At 55.7% G+C, this 18595-nt stretch overlaps 1 protein-coding gene across 9 annotated transcripts in view; it reads right to left on the minus strand.

Moving 5' to 3' along the window:
• Positions 1-139: 139 nt before the first annotated feature.
• The window catches only part of SCMH1 (Scm polycomb group protein homolog 1), a 45568-nt gene continuing 27112 nt past the window's right edge, over positions 140-18595 (minus strand). For 3 of the 9 annotated variants that reach the window (XM_082071604.1, XM_082071606.1, XM_082071605.1), the window contains 8 exons: positions 13615-13847; positions 12929-13055; positions 11765-11965; positions 10935-11120; positions 6538-6669; positions 3656-3859; positions 2458-2600; positions 140-1983 (listed from right to left, as the gene is read on the minus strand). In XM_082071604.1, the coding sequence (XP_081927730.1) occupies positions 1858-1983; positions 2458-2600; positions 3656-3859; positions 6538-6669; positions 10935-11120; positions 11765-11965; positions 12929-13055; positions 13615-13847 (1352 nt within the window). In that variant the 3' untranslated portion in view covers positions 140-1857. The remainder of the gene's footprint in view (positions 1984-2457; positions 2601-3655; positions 3860-6537; positions 6670-10934; positions 11121-11764; positions 11966-12928; positions 13056-13614; positions 13848-18595) is intronic. The other 6 variants (XR_014185959.1, XM_082071608.1, XM_082071607.1 and 3 more) reach the window with 6 other exon arrangements.

Here is an 18595-nt window from a genome sequence, read left to right on the forward strand (position 1 = left end):
GTTTCTCAGCTCCCCCAGGACAAATCTCCAGCCCTCCCTGCAGTGGGATCTGCCCTCACAGCCCCTCTCGTTGCCCCACAGTGGGAGACACGGCCGGGGCCCAGCCGAGTGCTCCCATCAGCGCACACACAGCCACACGACTTAGTAATTCTTTTATTTATAAACAAATCAACGTAAATAAGTGCAGAGGAAAGCACTGGCTGACCCCGCGCGGGGACCTGTCTGCGGCGGGATCAGCGGCGGGTAAAGACGAGGGGTGTCCCGGGGCCGATGCCGCGAGCGAGGGGGCCGCAGCCCCCCTGCCCCCGCCCGCACTGCTGCAGCAGCGCAGCCTGTGCTGGACACAAAAGGCCTTTTCATCACTTTGGGGGTTGGGGTATTTCTTTTTTTGCAACTTTTCCCCTTAGGGGTAAACCTGACCCAGTGCACGAGACTGGAGAGCCCGGGGGGGCCCGTTCTGCTGCCGGGGGGCGAGACGCTGCTCTGGGTGCGCGGGGGGAGCTGGGGACAGCGCAGGGAACAAGTGCTCGCAGGGGAGATCCCGTCCCAGCCCTTCAGGCAGCACCAAGGGCTGTGGGCGCTGCCGGGGCAGCTTCCCCATCAGCCCTTTGTCACCATCAGCCCTTTGTCACCATCAGCCCCTTGTCACCATCAGCCCCTTGTCACCATCAGCGCCTCGCTGGCCGGTCCCAGGGCAGGAGCTGCTGCAGGGGACAGGCAGCCCCTGTCCCAGGGGCCGCGGTGGCAGGGCTGGGTGGCCCCTGCTCCGATACTCCTCTTGCAGCTGCAGTAACACGTCTGGGACAGTGAGTTACCGCTCAAGTGCCATCACAAATAAATACATTAGACTGTCTGAACCGAACGGGTGCTGGCGGCAGGAGGAGCAGCGCAGGGACAGGTCACCGCGCTGGCATCCTCGGGCTTGCCCGACCCAACACCCTCTTGTACCCGCTGAGCTGGGACGGACCGAGACACCAGAGGACCAGGAGGCCCCTGGGAAGACAAACCTGTGCATTTCTGGCTAAAAATCTCCAAGAGCTGCGAGTTCAACAACAGGTAGAAAAATCATTTCATCTTTTTAAACAGAGAACTCCCTATAAAAAAAAAAACCTCCAAAAAAAAGAGAGAAGGATCAGTCGAGTTCTGCAGCATCCAGCCCGACGCCGACCGGGCCTGTCCTTGCCGGGGAACCCAGACCCAGCTCCCTCCACACTCTCGGGCAGCGCCGTGTGCCGCCCCGCAGTCAGAAATAAATACGGAGCCTCCATCCCCGGCCGAAGGGAGGCTGGGAGCGGGGGGGCCGCAGAGCGCGGGAGGCGGGGGCCCAGTTCGGGCTCCCCCAGGCGTGGAAGACGGGGACGGGCGGTGGTTGCGCGGGGCTCGGTTGCCATCCCGCTCGCAGCCGCGCTGCCCAGCGAAGCGCGAAGCGTCCGGCCCCCGGCCCGCTGCCCTCCACGGGAGCTCAGCGCCGCGGGGAGCAGGTGAGGCTGGGACCACACGAGCCGCAGCGAGGGGGAGAGGAGCTGGAGTCTGCCCGGAGCCGCGGCCCCATCCCAGGGCGGCGGAGACGCAGGGGCTGGGCCGCAGGGAGGGACCCTCCGCGTCTGACAGCACGAACGTGACTCCAGTCCGGCGTCAAATCCCGGGGCAGCCGCGCAGGAGCCTCCTCCCGAGCGGCGCCGGGGCCTGGCCGCTGGCACGGCGGGCGGCTGGACCCCCGCAGCGGGGCCGCGGTGTCGGCGAGGTGTCCGTCTGTGGCGTGAATGGGGGTGTGTGCATGCGTACCTGTCGGCAGGCGAGCGCGGGTATGGGTGGCCAGGAGCGGAGCGTCCAGGGTCCGTCCTGCCAAGCGTCCTTTCAGAACTTGCCTTGCTTTAGCTTGTCGATGTGGTAGGTGAGCTTCAGGGCCGGCCCCAGCTTCAGCCCCATGTACTTCATCATCATGTCGCTCCGCAGCAGGAGCAGGGCTTTCCCGTCGATCTCCTGCACGGGGGGAAACAACAGCGCCTGTCACCGCAGCTGTGAGCCCAGCCCTGCCCACAATGCCCACAGCACCCCCGCGTCCCGCTCTGCTGGGGGAAACGCGGTTTGGCAGCAACGCACTCAATAAATTCCACTTGGAACGTGTTCCTTGCCAGGAGAAATTCACTATGAGGTGAATATTAAGACTCCAGGATGAACAAGGTGTTGTGTTTTGGGTGCGAGGGTTCAAACCCGGCTCGAAGGCAGCGGAGCCGGGAGCCCAGCTGGGCCGCGGTGTCTGGGCTGCCCCTCCACGCCTTCTGAGGAAAGGCCTGAACGTGGCACGAGCAGGATTCCTGAGGGGGTTTTCTCAGCACAAAACTCCAGCCGGCGCAAAGTTCTGCCGTTCTGCTTGCTCTCCTAGATCCTCCTTGTGTGCTGATCTGCCCCTTCACATATGTAACACACACATAACATATCCCCACGCACACTTACGTGTTTGCGGAAGAGGTCAGCGTGGGGTCCCAGCTGCGGGTCGGCCTCGCGGATGAACTGCATCACCTCCTCCACCGTCCAGGCCGAGGGGTCGCGGCTGCTGAGCCGGGAGCCGTCCCGCGCGCCGAGGTACCGCTCCGAGCCTGCGGAACCGCCACACCAAACATCACCCCGGCGTCCCGCGGCGCCGCCCCAGCGCTCGCCCGCCCGCCTCCGCCGCCCCGTCTCATCCCGCAAAGCGACGGCAGAGCCAGCGCGGGCGCAGGTCCCAGCCGCGCCGCGGACATTCCTGCGGCACAGGTCTGGCACCGAAGCCTTATTCTCTCTGCTTAGGCCTGACTTTTCGGGGTGGCCTTCTGTGCTGAGCCCTTTTCCTCGCTCTGAGCCCCGCTCTCCCCTGGCCCCCGTCCAGCCGAGCCTGCTCCCCCGTTCCCACTCTTCCCTGCCCATCTGCTTTGCAGAAAACTCTCCCCACCCCTGGTTCTCTCCCCACGTGCTGTTTCTCCCCTCACTCCAAACACCACCTGGAGCAATTTTAACCCAGCAAAGCTGTTCTGTGTTTTCATCAGCTGCATTTTCTGACGGACTGAGCCCGTATATGAAAATCTGTTGTCCTGAAGCACCGCTTGACCTCACCCAGGTCCCGCTCCCAACGTGGCGGCACCGCCCGCTGCTCCCGCCCGGCTGCACACACCGACGTGGGGAGGCAGCAGCAGCCTGAGCCTCTTAGAGGCTTTTATTGATGCCTGCACCTAAATCACGACTGTTTTTGCAAATGCCTGGATCTGACGTGCATGGATTCACTGCAATGAACGGCTCCCCTGTCCCTCCGCGCAGCCACGAGCCGCTCGGGCACCCACGCCCCCGGCTCCCAGCCCACCGGTTCTGCGCTCCCTGGTCGCTCCCGATCCATCCTCACATACTCAGACCCGTTTATCGCTTCGACAGCCCTGCCCGTGCTCGCAAATTCAGCTCCTGCTCCTCCCGCCCTCCAGGTCCCACCTCGTCACTCCAACGAGCGGCACCTCTCCCAGTTTCCACCCAGTCTCCAGAGCTGCCGTCAGACCTGACACAGCACCCGCGACGGCGCGGAGCTCAGTCTCTGCCACCTCCTCAAGCCAGAAAGGCGTAACTGCAGTTAGAAAAACCCTTTATCGCCAAATCCACAACGGGAGGGCCGGCTTCTTAACGCTCTTACCCCCAGAGCTCAGCCTGCGCAAGGCAGAGGAGCCGGCCTGGCTGAGGCTAGAGGGCTGGTGCAGGTGCCTGTATCCTTGCAGGCGATAGTCTCTGGAGCTCCTGCTGTGGCTGGATGAATGGACAGAGTTCAAGGCAGAGTCCATGGGGTCCAGGCGAGGCTCCAGGGGCCCTGGGGGCCCATCTCCCAGAACAAAGGTTTCACCTGGAACGCACCAAGCTGCAGTCAGTGCACCCGAACGCCCCGGGCCCGCTGCCCAAGGCAGAGCCAGCCGAGCCCCCGCGCCGGCGCTCTCCTGGAAGCACCGAAATTAAACCAGCCTGCGCTCTGCCTGGGAAACGCCCGCCTAACCAGTAACGCTCGGTACCCAAACTGGGGCAACAGCTGCTCTGTTAACGCCTCGACGTCGGGGGCTGAGCGCCGCGTGTCCCCAGCATCAGCGCGCGAGGCCGCGGACCCGGCGGCTGGGACAGCGGATACAACTCTGTGGCCTGAGAAGCAGCTTCGGAGGGAGTAGGAGGTGGTTAATTCTTGGGCAGATCTTATACAAACTGCCGGTTTTAAATACAGGCTTGTGTTGTAGGAAAACACGCCACGATGAGTGGTGGAGAGGCAGGGAGCGGATAATTAAAGTTTAATTAAACAAATAGCGCTATAGATTCGAGAGTGTCTTTTTACTGCTAACACACGGAGTTTGGCCACAAGCGTAAATCCGGTTTGCACAACTACCGAACACCCACTGCTTCCAACAAATGACAGGCTTTAAAAAGAAGGTCCCCACTGTGCTGGAACTGCAGCTTTTTAGCAAAACGCTACATAAATGCCACCGGGTGCAAGAGGAAAAACAGCATAAGAAGTGAGATCCCTTCCCCGTCTTTCTGGCTTTTTCCCAAAGGCAGGAGGAGCGAAGACTCCGCGCTGCTCCCCCGCTGCTCCCCATCACCGGGAGATGCGTCTCCTTGCTCAACAGTCAATATCTGAGGATGTCAGGCTCAGGTTTTAAAATACACCCTCTGAAATGCAAATATTCCTGCTTGGACTTAAACTTCATGGCGGGGTGAGGGTGAACAGAGCCGGGATAAGAATGAATTTCTAGACGGGATATGGAAGCGCAACTCGTTCCTCCCTGCTCTGAACAGCCCTGGGTGGACCAAGACCAGCCCAGGTTGCTGTAGAAGTTCACACCCCAGCGGGATCCCCCCCAAAGAGAAACTTCTGCCCACTTGTCTTTACTTCTACAGAAACGGCTGGAGGACTCTGGGCATGCAGACGGCCCAAGAGACAACGGAACAGACTCTGAAGGAGACTGAGAATCAGTCCTGTAGGACGCAGCTTCCTCCTGCCCAGGGCGGTGCTGGAGACACCATCCCTGGGGGGTTCAAAAGACGAGGTTCTCAGGGACAAGGTTTGGTGCGAGAGTTGGGTTATTGTTGAACGTGATGACCCTGAGGGTCTCCTCCAACCAAAATGACTCTGATTGGAGCTGCTTTGTCTCTCACTGACAATACGGAGCGTGCAACGTTCACCGCCTCACCAAGGCACCTCGACCTCTAGAGCAACCACCGCGCTCCGAGAACGGGCTGAACGCCGCGTGTTCCGCCTGCGCTGGAGGGTTCGCTGACCGTTACCTGAGGGCAGCGGCTGATGGGTTAGAGGAGAACGTCAAGGAGACCAGCGAGGACGTGTATCTGGAGGTAACAAACAGACCGGGCCTCAGGGAACAATTTCTGACCTGCTGTTATGCTGGAACAGATGAGATGGTCCCACTCATCACCTTGTTCTTCACATCAGCTATGTGACAAACCTACAGTTTTAATTGACGTAGATACTGGGCCGCTAGAAACTGTCCAGCACAGGGAGCAGGTCCAGCTCAGCTGTGCTCGGATAGGGAGCAGGAATCCTGAACGGAACAGGGCCCAGCAGAGGATGGAGATTAAACCTACAGCGCGGTGCGTGGGAGGCCGTGGATCAACAACCCGAGCCCAGCAAACTCAGCAAGAACCGGGAAAACAGGGATTCTACCGGAGAGCAGCAGAGCACGAAGCCACTAACTGTGAGCAGCTTTCAGGGACATACTACAAAGAGCTGAGACTAACACCCTGATCGATGATTTCACCATCAATTAATCAAAAGGTTTTAGTGAGGTCAAATCTCCAGGGTGCATTATGGAACGTCTGCGGTTCAAAACAAAAGGGAAGGTGGAAGTGTATTTATTGAAGAATTCTGTTAGTCTTGCAGCTACCTGGACCCCTGGACATCTCCCGCAAGGGACAAGGGACACCTGTGGACCATGTGCCAAAAAGGACATTTGGCAGCTGCTTTGGAGGCCGTGGCGCAGCAGATCCGCACATGCGCTACCCGACTGCGATTTCATTTGGCTTCACTGGTGGGGCACAGGCTGGTGAGCCCTCTCTGCGATTTGGGGAGGATTGTGAGAATGAGACGGGATCCCGGGAAAGGGCAGCGGGTTCCCGGCCGTCCAGCTGCGCATCAGCATCTGCACAACGCGCTCAGCACAGCGCTGCCAAACATCCGGGGACAGTGAATGAAGCAACCGGGTAGTTTTACAACCGTTAATACCAGGCATAGCCATGGAAGCTAAAACATGAGTAATTAAATCCCAGATTATAAAGTATCAGATGATGACTATCAGGGCAGAAGGAATTCGCCCTGCGTTCCACACGCCTCACACAACGCTCGGGGAACGTGTCTTGGTGCAGAGCAGCTTCTCCACCTCTCTCCGAAACGCCGAGCGCTGACCCACGCCAGAGACAAAGCAAAGCGAACGTCCTAAACCGCGGCTCGGTTCGGCACGGCCAACCTAATCCTGCTGTGTGTTACAGGTCGCTATAAACAGCTTTGGGAAGAGACGCTGTGCTCACCTTCCAAAGGGTGACGGTCATTCTTTGGTAACTTGGGGGAGAGAGGAGCACTGTATGGAGGGGAATCTTGGGAATATCGCTTTGCACCCCGGCCTGGTCCCTGCAGAGTGCCGTCTAACGAACTGCTTCTGTCTAGGAAAAGAGAACAAGCCCTATTTAGGAGCGGAGACTTTCGGGGAAGTTCAGTCCTGCCAGAGTCCCTTGAGACGCGCACACATCGCCAGCCCGTATCAGCCTGCTCAAACCGCAACCCAGCACATCTGGCAGCGCTTAACACGTCACCTTTTGCTTATCAAGTTTTATCAGAGGGAAACGGTGGCGAGAAACCTAACGAACAATCTTAGCCACGTTTTGCCATATCGCACCCCAAACATCACCTCTGATTGACTTAACTCCATTTCTCCTTGTTTCACCCCATGGCTCATCCCGCTTCTCCCCACTTTCAGACACTTGTAACCCTCCGAAGATTTGCAAACATGCTTTGCCACACACGGTGCTTGATTAAACCGTTCTCGAGTGTTCAATCTTTCCCCAAACAGATCCCCAAGCGCCCCAGCACTTCTCCCAACGCCTCCCTGCGCTGGGGTCTCCGCATCGCAGGCGGCAGAGCAGACGTCAGGCTGGGCTGCGACACGTCCCTTGGCGGATGACTGAAGGATGCAGACGTGTCAGCGGGTGGATGGACACAGGATGGCAGCGCCAGCAGGGATGGGGACAGCAAGCGACTCGGGGGTGGCAGCCCATGGCCCGGCTGGACACCACACGGTCAGCTAAGGAGCGATGAAGACGTCACGTCACCCACGGGGCCACCAGCCCTCCCGCTGTCCCCTGCAGGGGGACACGTGTGAGCCGGGTGTGCGGGACACGGGGGAAACGCTCGTGGACAAATGCCGGGAGCTGGACACGGAGCAGCCCCGGGAGCGAGCGGGACAGGGATGGGGGCAGGACGGGTGACAGAAACACGGCGGGGACCCGACACCAAGGGAGATGCATCATGGCAAACAAGAAGACAAAGGTACAGGTGGGTGGGAAGGATCAGATGGTCACAATTTAGTTGACTAAAGTGAAATACAAAGGTAAAGTTGGAGCCAGGGGGGGTCGGGCTCTGCTCCCCAGGAACAAGCGCCAGGAGCAGAGGAAACGGCCTCAAGTTGCGCCAGGGGAGGTTGAGGTTGGATTTAGGAACAATTTGTTCCCCAAAGGGCTGTGGGGCATTGGAACAGGCTGCCCAGGGCAGTGCTGGAGTCACCAGCCCTGAAGGTGTCTAAAAGATGCATGGATGAAGTTCTTGGGGACATGGTTTAGTGCCAGGGTTGGGTTTAAGGTTGGACTCCATGAACTCAGAGGTCTTTTCCAACCAAATGGTTCTATGTTTTTAAGAGGAGCACATCTGCCCGTGCCAGGGTTTGTGCTGCTGGCCCTGACAGTGACACTCTGCTCAGCTCCTCGAGTCCACGTCACAGCTCCTGCTTCAGGATGCTGCACCTTGCACTGGTGCCTCCTCCCCGACGGCAGAACCTTCCTACACAACCAGCTCTGTGTCGATGCCCCCGCGACATCCGCCTGCGCTCGGTCCGACAGATCCCACCCTCGGCTTCCAGCCGCAGCCTCGCTGAGCCGTGGCGAGGCAGAAAGGTGAGAGAAACGGGCCAGGAATGAAAACACACACCATTGACCAAGAGTGGACGTCAAATACCTGAACGTTCTCAGAAGGGGGACATGAGGGTGCAGAAGCAGCCAACATGTAACTTAGGAAAGAAGATGCACACGATCTATGAGAAAAGGAAGAGCGGTCAGCCTCGTTTACCTGGAATTCAGCGAGGCATTTGATGTGGAGAACTTGAGGGTTACCAGAAGCTTCCTTAGATGCACAAACATCTGATTTAAGGGGAAAAGCAGTTGGCAGATCACTGAGCAAGACTACGAGGCTGGAGAGCGATTGCTAACGAATTTTCTTGAGCTCAATGTCATTTAATAACTTTGGCACACACCTTAGAGATTCACTGATGAAATGTGCTGATGCCTTCCCAAGTCAGGCCAGACAAAAATATATATACAACAGAGTACCAGAAAGGAGGTAAATCCAGCATTAAAACACAAACGTGCGTTTGAGGGATTGTCTCGTGAGCTGGGAACTTGCAGGTGACAATAACAGCTGAGAAGAACAGGTGTGCGACCAGGACGGGTTGATCATCACCTGCTACAAGGATACAGTGACAAAAAGCGGCTTCCAGAGACATTGCTTGTGAACACAATGGTGCCGCCCAGGCCCCCTGAGCTCCTCCCCAGCGCTCTGGGGGGCACTCTGGTCACCTCACGGAGATGAACTCAAAGCAGCTCCAGCAGGGAGCTCTTCTCAACAGAGCAGCCGCAGGCGAGCTCCCCGACGGATCCAACTGCTCTCTACCCACTTCCAGAAGAAGGAGAACTACGTTAAGCTAAAAGACAATCTTAAGACAAGGAGACACGGATATCAGGTTGTCCAAGAATAAATTTGGGCTAGAAACTACAACAAAGTTTCTAAAAATTCAGCAAAAACTACCCTTGGAAAAGCAAAATCCCCAGCTCCAGAGTGAATCAAAGCAACGCTGGATGCTGTGGTGTCTCTAGTAACAGGACCCAAGGAGCAACGGTCCAGTTCTATGTGTTCAGATGGCTCCAGATCAGACCTACCTGCTCACAACACTTCACAGCCCATCCCTGTTCCCGTTAACAGCAATCAGCTTCCTGTTTCCTATGTACAACCAGATCTATTTCCCCTTATTTCCATGACTATGCCTCACTTAGCGAGACTGAACGCCAGATGCAGCTGACCTAAGGACCTTCCTCCTGCCACAAGCACACGCACCAACTCTCCACGGTACCCACAGCGCTCCTGTTAAGCCAGCTTGTTCTGGGAATGGAGACCAGCTCCCAGTCCTAACTGGTGACGGATTTCTGGAAGAACCAGCCCCATTCAGGCACATGAGGAAACAAGGCAGGACGCACCGAGCTGAAGGTGAGACCACGGCAGCCTTGCCACTTGGTGTGATTTAGGCTGATGTACAACTGCATCCCCATTCTTCCACGTCCCCTCAAAATCGCCGATACTGTTTCTTTTCCCTCACCAGAAGCCACCGTAATGTGTAGATAACAAGGTTTATCATCATCTCTCAAGTGCTTCAGAAAAATGTTAGACGACCAGATGCCCAACAATCCCTGAGCCATCAGTATAAACAGGACGAGGTGTTGTCACTCCTCTGGCCTGTGGTTAACCTTTCTTTAACCCCTGCAAACACTCAAACCAAGAGTTCACGATGGGCAGCTCTCGGCATCATGTCACATCTGGTGCTCTGCCTGAGCTTCCCTGAATTCCGACTTTGTTCTTTACGCTTTTCCCCCTGCCAAGCAGCCCAGCTCTCAGCACAGACACTTCACGGTGCCTGGAAACCATGTGCTCCAGGACCTTCTCTACCCGAGCCCATGACCATGCCCAGACCCCGGCTCCTCCTCCTCCCGTCCTGCTTTCGTTCTGTCTCATGACAACAGGGCAACAGCCACAATTATCCAAAGGATTAACTTCAGAAAGACTTCAAACAGCACAACAACTACTTGCTGACTCAAGGGGCAGAAAGGCAGCGGAGAAAGCAAGGAGAGCAAGATCAGCACAAGACACTTGTGAGCTGCCTGAAGAGGGTGCAGACAGCTTTCCTCCTCGCCACGACTGGCACTTCTACAGGAGCCCCACGGCCAGCGATCACCGCAGGGCTGCTGCTGCTGCACAGCACCGCCAGGAAAACTATCGGTCTTCTTGTTTTCCACCACTTTCACTTCACAGCAATTTTGCAGCCTGATGATTTGAATCACGGCATGAACTATCTTGCCAGGAGTGTGTTGCTTCAACGCGGTGGAGTGTTGGCCACGCCAAGAAAAACGAAAGCCACCTACGCCTGAGATGGCTGCAGCACCGAGGGCTGGCAGCAGATCCACAGCCACCGTGGAAACCGCTCTGCTGGGTTTTCATTCCATTTCTAATTACAGTTTACCTGCCGCACGTTATCACTCTTCCATTTCTCACGCAGAATCTTTCAGCGGAATTCCTAACCGGGTGAAGTCACTCTAAGCAGATTACAGGAAGCGGGAAGGGCTGGGGGACAAGGAGAGGAGGGAAGACAAGGAGACAGCACGATGAGCGGAAACCTACAGGCGGAGATGGAAATCAGACCGACAGGCAACCGAAAATACGCAACTTGGATCCTGAGCAAATGAGTCCAGCGGGCTTGTGCATGACGTTGGGTGTGATGCAATGAACCCTGCGGAGAGGGCTCTGAAACCCACGCCTGCCTCCTGAGATAAAGGTAAAATCTGGGTTAAGAGCACCTGGGGTCCCTAAACGCCGCCCCCGCCCCAGCTCCTACCTGGTAGATACCTGTCGTGGTCGTACTCGTGTGCCCGCTGCATGTGGCTGTTCTGAGTGAAAGGCTGGTTCCCAAAGAGGTTGTCACTGCGGAGATTGTGGCAGAGCTTCTCCAGGAAGCGCAGGACGTAGGTGATACTGTTTACTGCTGGCAGGTTCAGAGTGTGCTGTTCCCGATCAAACACAGCTGGAGACAGAAACAAACAGAGCCCAACACGTAAACCCCCAGCAAGAGCAGGAGGCTACGCCCAGGGCTGCACAGCCAGCTCCTGTATCTCAGCATCGCTGGTCTAGACCAGAGCAAACAAAAGCCGCTGCCTTCCCCGGGACAGGCTACAACCAGCCTGCTGCACCCGGCGCCAGGTACGGGGCTGCGGGGCCGGAGACGCCGCGTTCGAGGGAATGCAAAGGCATTCAAGGAGGGGCTTGCGCTCCCAGCATCCGGCTAAACGCAGGCTTAAAAGCCAAATTAAAAAAAACGGGGTATTTCTTGTCTTTCCATCAGGTGTTCTGAAAATCCCCCCCGTTCCGCCTCCTGGGGGCTCGGGCAGCACTGGGGACGAGAGGTGAAGCGTTAACGCTGCCCAGGCTGAGCTGGGGCTGCTGCCGCCTTCTCCGGCAGCCGTGCCCGGCGGCCGCGCCAGCTGCTCTGCTCTGAGTCAGCCGCGACTGTTGCTTCACCCACACAGATGTTTGGCAAGAAAGAGAAGACAGAAATCTTCTGTCTGCCCCCGGCCCGTAACCGCACCGAGCGTCAGGACAGACATCTTCCAGCGAGCCAATTCTTGCAATGACATCTCTGAAGGCAAAGCGCTGCAGGCCGGTTCTCACCTGAGATGACCTCTCCCCCGTGGCCTTGTTTTAAGAAGGAGAAGACTGTTTTCTGATGATAAGCGCAATCAATGCAGGCCTGTACTGCTTGCTGCAGGACAACAGAAGCTCGAGCTGGTCCAAAATGGTCAGGCAGCTGCTGAACTTTCTTCTTGTCTAGGTGGGGCCCAGTGCTGCCGTTCTTGTTCAAGTAAATGCAAACTGCCAAGATGAGAAATGTGTTTGCCATTAACCCACTCAAGAAAGCAAGAAACAGATGCCTAAAATCCAACCTGAGAGATGCTGAGGTTTTAAGACTGTCAAATGACTTCCAATGGGGAATCCACCACGACCGCCTGTCTGCATCCTAACAGCGGAGTCACTTATAGAGGGGAATCACCTCCGCAATGTCCCGGCCTCGCACCCACCTTCCACGCTGCTGCTGTTTGTCCTACACCTTCCCCAGCGCTCAGGCTCCCACAGGCAGCTGCAAAGCGGTTCCCGTGCCAGCCAAGGTGGCTGCGACGTTCAAAGGAGAAGAAGGAGCACAGCTCCCGCTTTTTAGGGAAGCTGCGTTCTTTAGGTTCCTCTGAAAAGTGGCCAGTTATGTTCTCAGGAAACAAAGGGCTCAGCCCATATTCAGTGCTTGACCTTTCCTGCCCAGACTCATCTTCAGCTGCATGTCACAGGTGTAGCAGAGCACATACTCAGCACCGCCGCTCCTACCCCTGCTCTCTCGTCCCCGTTTGCCTCCGTACCCTGGCTGAAGCTGAACAGACCATTGCTGCTGCCATTCAGCGGCTGTTCTGCACCTTGCTGCGCTCCAGCTCGCGAGAGGTGCTGCACACCGAGCTGCTCCAGGCACCACGGGCCACGAGAACCGCCCCTGGAGGGCTGAGGAAGCACAAGCATGCAGGTGTAACCCAGGGAAAGGGGTCCCTGCACTGACCAGGTGGACTCGCAATCTTCCTACAACTTCATTATTTCCAAAACAGACAGAAAGATAAACGAACGGCTGATCTGAACACGCGTGCCTCTCCTCTCCTCCCAACACACCTTCTGGAATTGTAACGCTTGCTGGTGTATGGGCTTCGGAAGGAACGGGGGTATCTTGGTGTGTCGCTTTCTGACTGATGCAGCAGCTCAGTGTGTGGTCCTGCCCAGAATGCGATTTGAGACCCTTACCTGTGGGAGCCTGCATGGCAGAGCTGGGGATTGTAGCAGCGTCCTGAGGCACAGTGCTTGTGTCTGGTTCTGGGGTACTGGTGGTTGGAGAGGTGGGTGCTGGGTTCAGCAATGTCCTAGGTTTCCTCTGCAGAAAAAGAGGAGATATTTCTCCTTTTACCCCTGCTCTCCTTTACCACCCGTGATCATTACACTCTCTCCTCTGCATCCAACAGACAAGGCACTGTGGAGCATGACACACTTCTGACGGTGATGACGGGGAGTCTCAAGAACCTAGTAATCAATACGTGTGTACTTTATAAACCACGATCCTGAAAAAATAACAAGCCTGAGATCTGCCGCCTCTGCTTGACTTAGACTAGCTACACAAGATGGACGGAAGAGCTTATTCCACCGTTTGGCCATCCTGTCGTGATCACAGCATCTGCCATGCTACTTCACAGCTAATGCAGCTCCAAAGACACAGCTCTTTGATGGAAAAGAGCTTTAGGACACAGACATTCTCTACAGTTCTAGGGCTGGACTCTGAGGGATGTTCCCAGCCCACGTGCCCCTTTGGTCTCCTACTTGCTGCAGTCACGCAGCCAGAGGCTGAGACAAACGTGCACAAGCACACGCATGCACCGTCCCATGGCAGAACCTGCAGCACCTGCTTTTCACCCGCCTGCTTCAGCGTCAGCTTTTACCTTACTGCCAGGCTTGGGGCCTCTCTTTCTGGGGAATTTCAAAGGCTCCACTGACTTGGAGGGTGTAGGCATGGGGTGATGGATTAGCGCTTTGGTCGTTCGACCATGCTTCTTCCCTGTTTTGCGACGCCTTTGCCCTTGTTGATGCCCCAAAACAGTCTTTGTGCTACTGTGCATGCTAGGCTTCTCCGAGTTTACTTCGGAGGCAGGTAAAGGGCTCTTTGGAATCACAACTGAAATAAAAAGAGAAAAAGCAAATATAATTAAATCAGGCGAGAATCAAAAACAAGAGCAGCCTCCATCGTTAAACAGTGTCACACGGAAAAACCTGGAGTATTCACAGCCCCCTGAACAGAGGCGACCGCTCTCCAAGCCAGAATAAAAATCAAACGCACCGATCCTTGGCTCAGCCCTCGAGCTGTGGGACACTGAGGCTTAGCCTAGATGGGCTGAACTCCAGAAGGATCATGTTTTCAGCCATACTTTCCTTCCTGGAAATAACTGGCACCTACACCTCTTCCTCCTGCGAGCGGGGACCTGCCAGCCATCAGCAGAAAGGCGCTGAGCGCGTTCCTGGGGAGGACCAGCCAAGACCTGCCCGAGCGCCACCGAGCCAGCGCCGCGCTGGAAATCCCCTCTCTCAAGGCAGAACTCAAACCTGTCCTGTCCCTAAATCACCGGTGACCTGCCGTGGAAGGTACCAGCTCCATCCTCGCCGCCTGCAGGGATTATTGCTCCTGGCCCCGAGTAACAGCTCATCTCGGATCAGCCCACCTGCTCCTCTCACATGCTGCCCGAGGTGAGCGAAGTGCCAGCACACGGGCTGTTCCTTCTTATCTTCTCATGCCTTCCATGAGAAAACCAGGTTTCTGGTGCTTTTGCCCATAAACTCCCCGAACTGGGTCACTCATCTTTCCCAAGTCCTGCTAAAGGCTCGAGATGAACTGGTCCAGCTCAGCAGAACAATGTTTCCTTTAGATTTAAACTTCTGCTAAAAATGAAACAAAGCCAAACCCTCCTAGATTTTGAAAAGCGCATGGTGACCTTCAGGACGTCTTGTTTCTCAGACCTGGAAACCCTGCTGTGTATTTGACACGGAGGCTCTGAATCAGAAAAGAAAACCCAACAAACCTCTTTTGAAGTGAGGAGCTTTACAGTTACAAAGACCTCGGCTGAGGAAACCGAGTGCAATAAAAGATTGATACCAGGACAGCACGCAGCCCTAATAGTGGCACAACCGGGGGTAACAAAGAGATTTTCAAGGTTTTTCTAATGAGGGTTTTTATAAGCAGTTACTCTGAGCAAATTCCCATTCCCTTGGCACAAACGCAGTGTTTCCCGCTGACAGCTCTGGAGCAGCACACGGAGCTGGGTCCCGCTTTCCAGGGCTCTGGGGAGCACCAAGGGCTGCGGGGTGACAGCAGGGGGTGACAGCAGCCAGCCCAGGGCAGGAGGTGCTCCCGGCACCAGCTCTGCCAGCCCAGGCACGGCCGCGACGGGGACGTGGAACAAGGTCCCACCAGTGGCAGCTTATTTTGGCCTTAGGTGAACGAGCCACTGGAGGTGGAGGATCCTGCTGTCTCCCTGGTTTTATTCCGCTCCGACTCCGGGGTCCCTGTGCTCTCTGCGGGTCACTGGGCATCAACCCGCCGGGGCCAAGAAAACCCAAGTGAATGGTTCATTCGGGCAGCTCGAAACCAGGACCAGTGTTATCATATGGCAGGACTATGGGACTTCACATGGCAAGGACCTCACAGAATCCCAGGATCCCAGCCTGTTTATAATTTATAATAAAAAATTCTCATATTTTTGTACAATAAACGCTAGAAAGATCTGCTGTCTACTTCAGCCATGAAGATATTACAGGTAAGGTTTAATTTGCCAGGCTTAAAGAATCCGTTTCCAGCCACACAGGCTGTGTGACATGTCCGTGTGCAGCCAGCTCCGGCCATAAATACACAGAAAATGACTTCGATTGTCGCTTTGTGCCACTATTGCTGAATACAACGGGGAATACATTGCTGAATAAGCACTAATATATTTTTCCAATGGCTGCTTCTATGAGACTGACAGAATGCACAGACATTTTTCTGACCTGGAGTGATTTAATGAAATGAAGTCTTATCATCCCACGACCCAGGGCCATCCAGCAGACTTGCTTGATTTTAACCAGAACCTGAGAAAACACCAGCCCGTGCCAATTGACTTCTCCTGCCCCTACCAGACGTACCGAGCTGTGCGGAATCACCGACCGAAGAGCAGAGTCGTGCAGCAGCTGCACCGGCGCAGCCCCAAAACCACCGATCGTGGCTGCAGACGCTGCTGTCTCGTCACCGAGGTGTTTATAACCCCTTCCAGTGACCGGATGCTTCCTAAAGGAGCCTTAGTTTTTGGCCAGGTGCCCATTACTTTCCTTCTGCCTAGCATACAATGTGAAATACCTTTTCGTGTTCTTAACCGGTTTCCAGCATCACTTCAGAGACAGTAACTCATTATCACTTAGCACTTACTGATGCTCTTTAGAGTATAAACACGTGTAGATTCTGCTCAATGCAGGGGGAAAGCGCTTTGAGACCTGGCACAACAAGCATTAGGGATGCGAAACACAATAGACTTGTTCATCACGATGCCCTGGGGGTCAGCGCGGGCCCCATTCTGCTGGTGGCAAAATAAACAGAGATAAGTGAGTGGCTCATGGTTAGAGAGAGACAGTGACAGTGCTGCGAAGAGCAACCACGTCCAAATCGTTGTCCTCAGCAAAAGTCATTTTCAGTTTAGTGCTGAGCATGCAGATTTACTTAGTTCCAAACCTCAGCTCTTAATTTCTCCCCTCTATGGGAGAGAAATTAACTGGAAACCCACTGTACTGAATCATAGAATCACAGAATCATAGAACTGCTTTGGCTGGAAGAGACCCTCAGGATCATTGAGTACAACCATAACTCAACTCTAGCACTAACCCATGTCCCTGAGAACCTCGTCTAAGCGCCTTTAAACCCCTCCAGGGATGGTGACTCCACCACTGCCCTGGGCAGCCTGTTCCAATGACCTTTCCATGCTTATCACTTCAGGACTGGCCATCAGCAGAGCATGGACCCACAGGGGCTGCCAAAAGCACCAGGGGTGACGGACACACGTCTGCTCCAGGCAGCAGGTCCTCAAACCAACCCCTGAGCCATGGTCTCAGCAAGTAACGAACCTGCAGGCTGGGTGAGGCTTGTGCAGAACAGCCAAGTCAAGCTGAGCTACACGTGCAGCGGGACACGAGTCACCGGTTTCTTCACAGATTCACAGCCTGCGGGAAGTTTGCAACAGCACAGCTACGCTGCTATTTATACCCAGCCAGCTCAAGGACGTACATTCAGGTAAAATGTGTGCCATGAGCGGCCACCAGTCAGTCCACCGACTGATCCCATCTCCTGCCTCTGGGAGTTCATTATCAGCAGGTTTCCAAAGCCCCATGTTGAGTATCAAAATGTTTCTGTACTCTTGCCATATTCAGGCTATTCAGGAGTGTTCCTGGGGCGTCTGCTTGTTCTGATCCTCAATAAAGTTCTTTTTTTAGCTTTGGCTTCCTGGTTAAATATTAGCAGAACACCTCCGACATACCAGCGCACGAAGAACAAGGAGACTGGTACGAGGGTGCGGTTTATTCTGCCTTTTGTTCTTTTTTAAAGCTGTTCAGAAGTTACAAAAATACTGAAGATCAAGAGGAGAACTGTGAGAAGCCACAAAAGGTCCGATCCGTATAACAAGTGGGGCTGTATATTCACTACAAAGTTCCTAGATTCAATTAAAACTCCCCTGCGAGCCCCCAGACCCACAAAGCCAACGCAAGTCCCAGGACGCACATCCGGGCCCAGGGGGGGTTAGTGCTGAACAAGTGTGCTCCAAACGGTCCAGAGACTCTTCTTGGGCTGTTCCAATCGTGGCTGCATGTGTGTTAGACTCACGGATACAACAGAAAACGCTGAGCTTCTTTGCTGAACTTCTCCTGCCATCGCTGCAGAAGCTCCACCCGTGTGGTCCCAAATCCAGCCACCCCGACACACACAGACGTCACCCAGTTTGATGGACGAGCTCCAAATCCCAGCTCAGTCCTGAAGTGACAGTAATTAATACTTGTCCACCTCCTGTAAAGCTCAGGAAACCACCTGTTACCCTGCCAGCTACTCCTGACGAGGCTCCTCTACCCACCGCCGCGTTCTCGCCCCGAAGGTGGAAGAGAAACCAAGCAGTATCAAAAATAAAGCCATAAAACACACATTACCTTCGCCCACGGGCAGAACATCTAGCATCCGATCATCGTCTTCACTTGAAGACACCAAGCAGTTAATGAATAAATCATACGGCAGCAATGGTGGCGAGAGATGAAGAACTTCAGGAACTTTCTATCCAGGGTGAGCATTTTGTGCCTCTGTCACCTCCTGGAGCTCCGGCTCCGCAATCCGGGCAGCACAGGCGAGGAGACGGCGGGGTGGGTGCGAGACGGCGAGGCCAGCAGTGGGTGCGAGCTCCACTTCGACATATCCCCATGGTAATTATCTCAAACTATTAAGTTCTGCTTGCTTTGCAAGCAGAAGGAGCCGCTCTCCGGGCAGCCAAGCCCAGGGAGCGGGCAGCTCGCCGGCAGCCCCGGTGCCGGCAGGAAGGCGAGCGCCGGGTTTAACCGCGCGGAGCACCGGGGGGTTTGGCTGGAGCGGGACGTGCGCTCCGCACCAGCACCGGCGCTGCCCGGCCCGCTGGGCGAGGGGCCCCCGGCCAGCTGGGCTGGTGCCAAGGCAGCGACTCCACTCCTCCCAGTCCCAGGGCTGGAGCCGCTTCCGAGCTCTGCCCGCCCGGCTTTAACACTTTCAGTGCTGCCCCGTCCCACAGCAGCACGGCGGCGTCACCGCTCGCTCTGCTCTGGAGCCGCCAGGAGGGTGGAGAAAGGCGCAATGAACCCACCTCCAGAGGAACCCAGAATCACCCGAACGCTGCA

Source organism: Streptopelia decaocto (assembly GCF_964273445.1).
Source record: "Streptopelia decaocto genome assembly, chromosome: 23".
Taxonomy (NCBI): Eukaryota; Metazoa; Chordata; class Aves; order Columbiformes; family Columbidae; genus Streptopelia; species Streptopelia decaocto.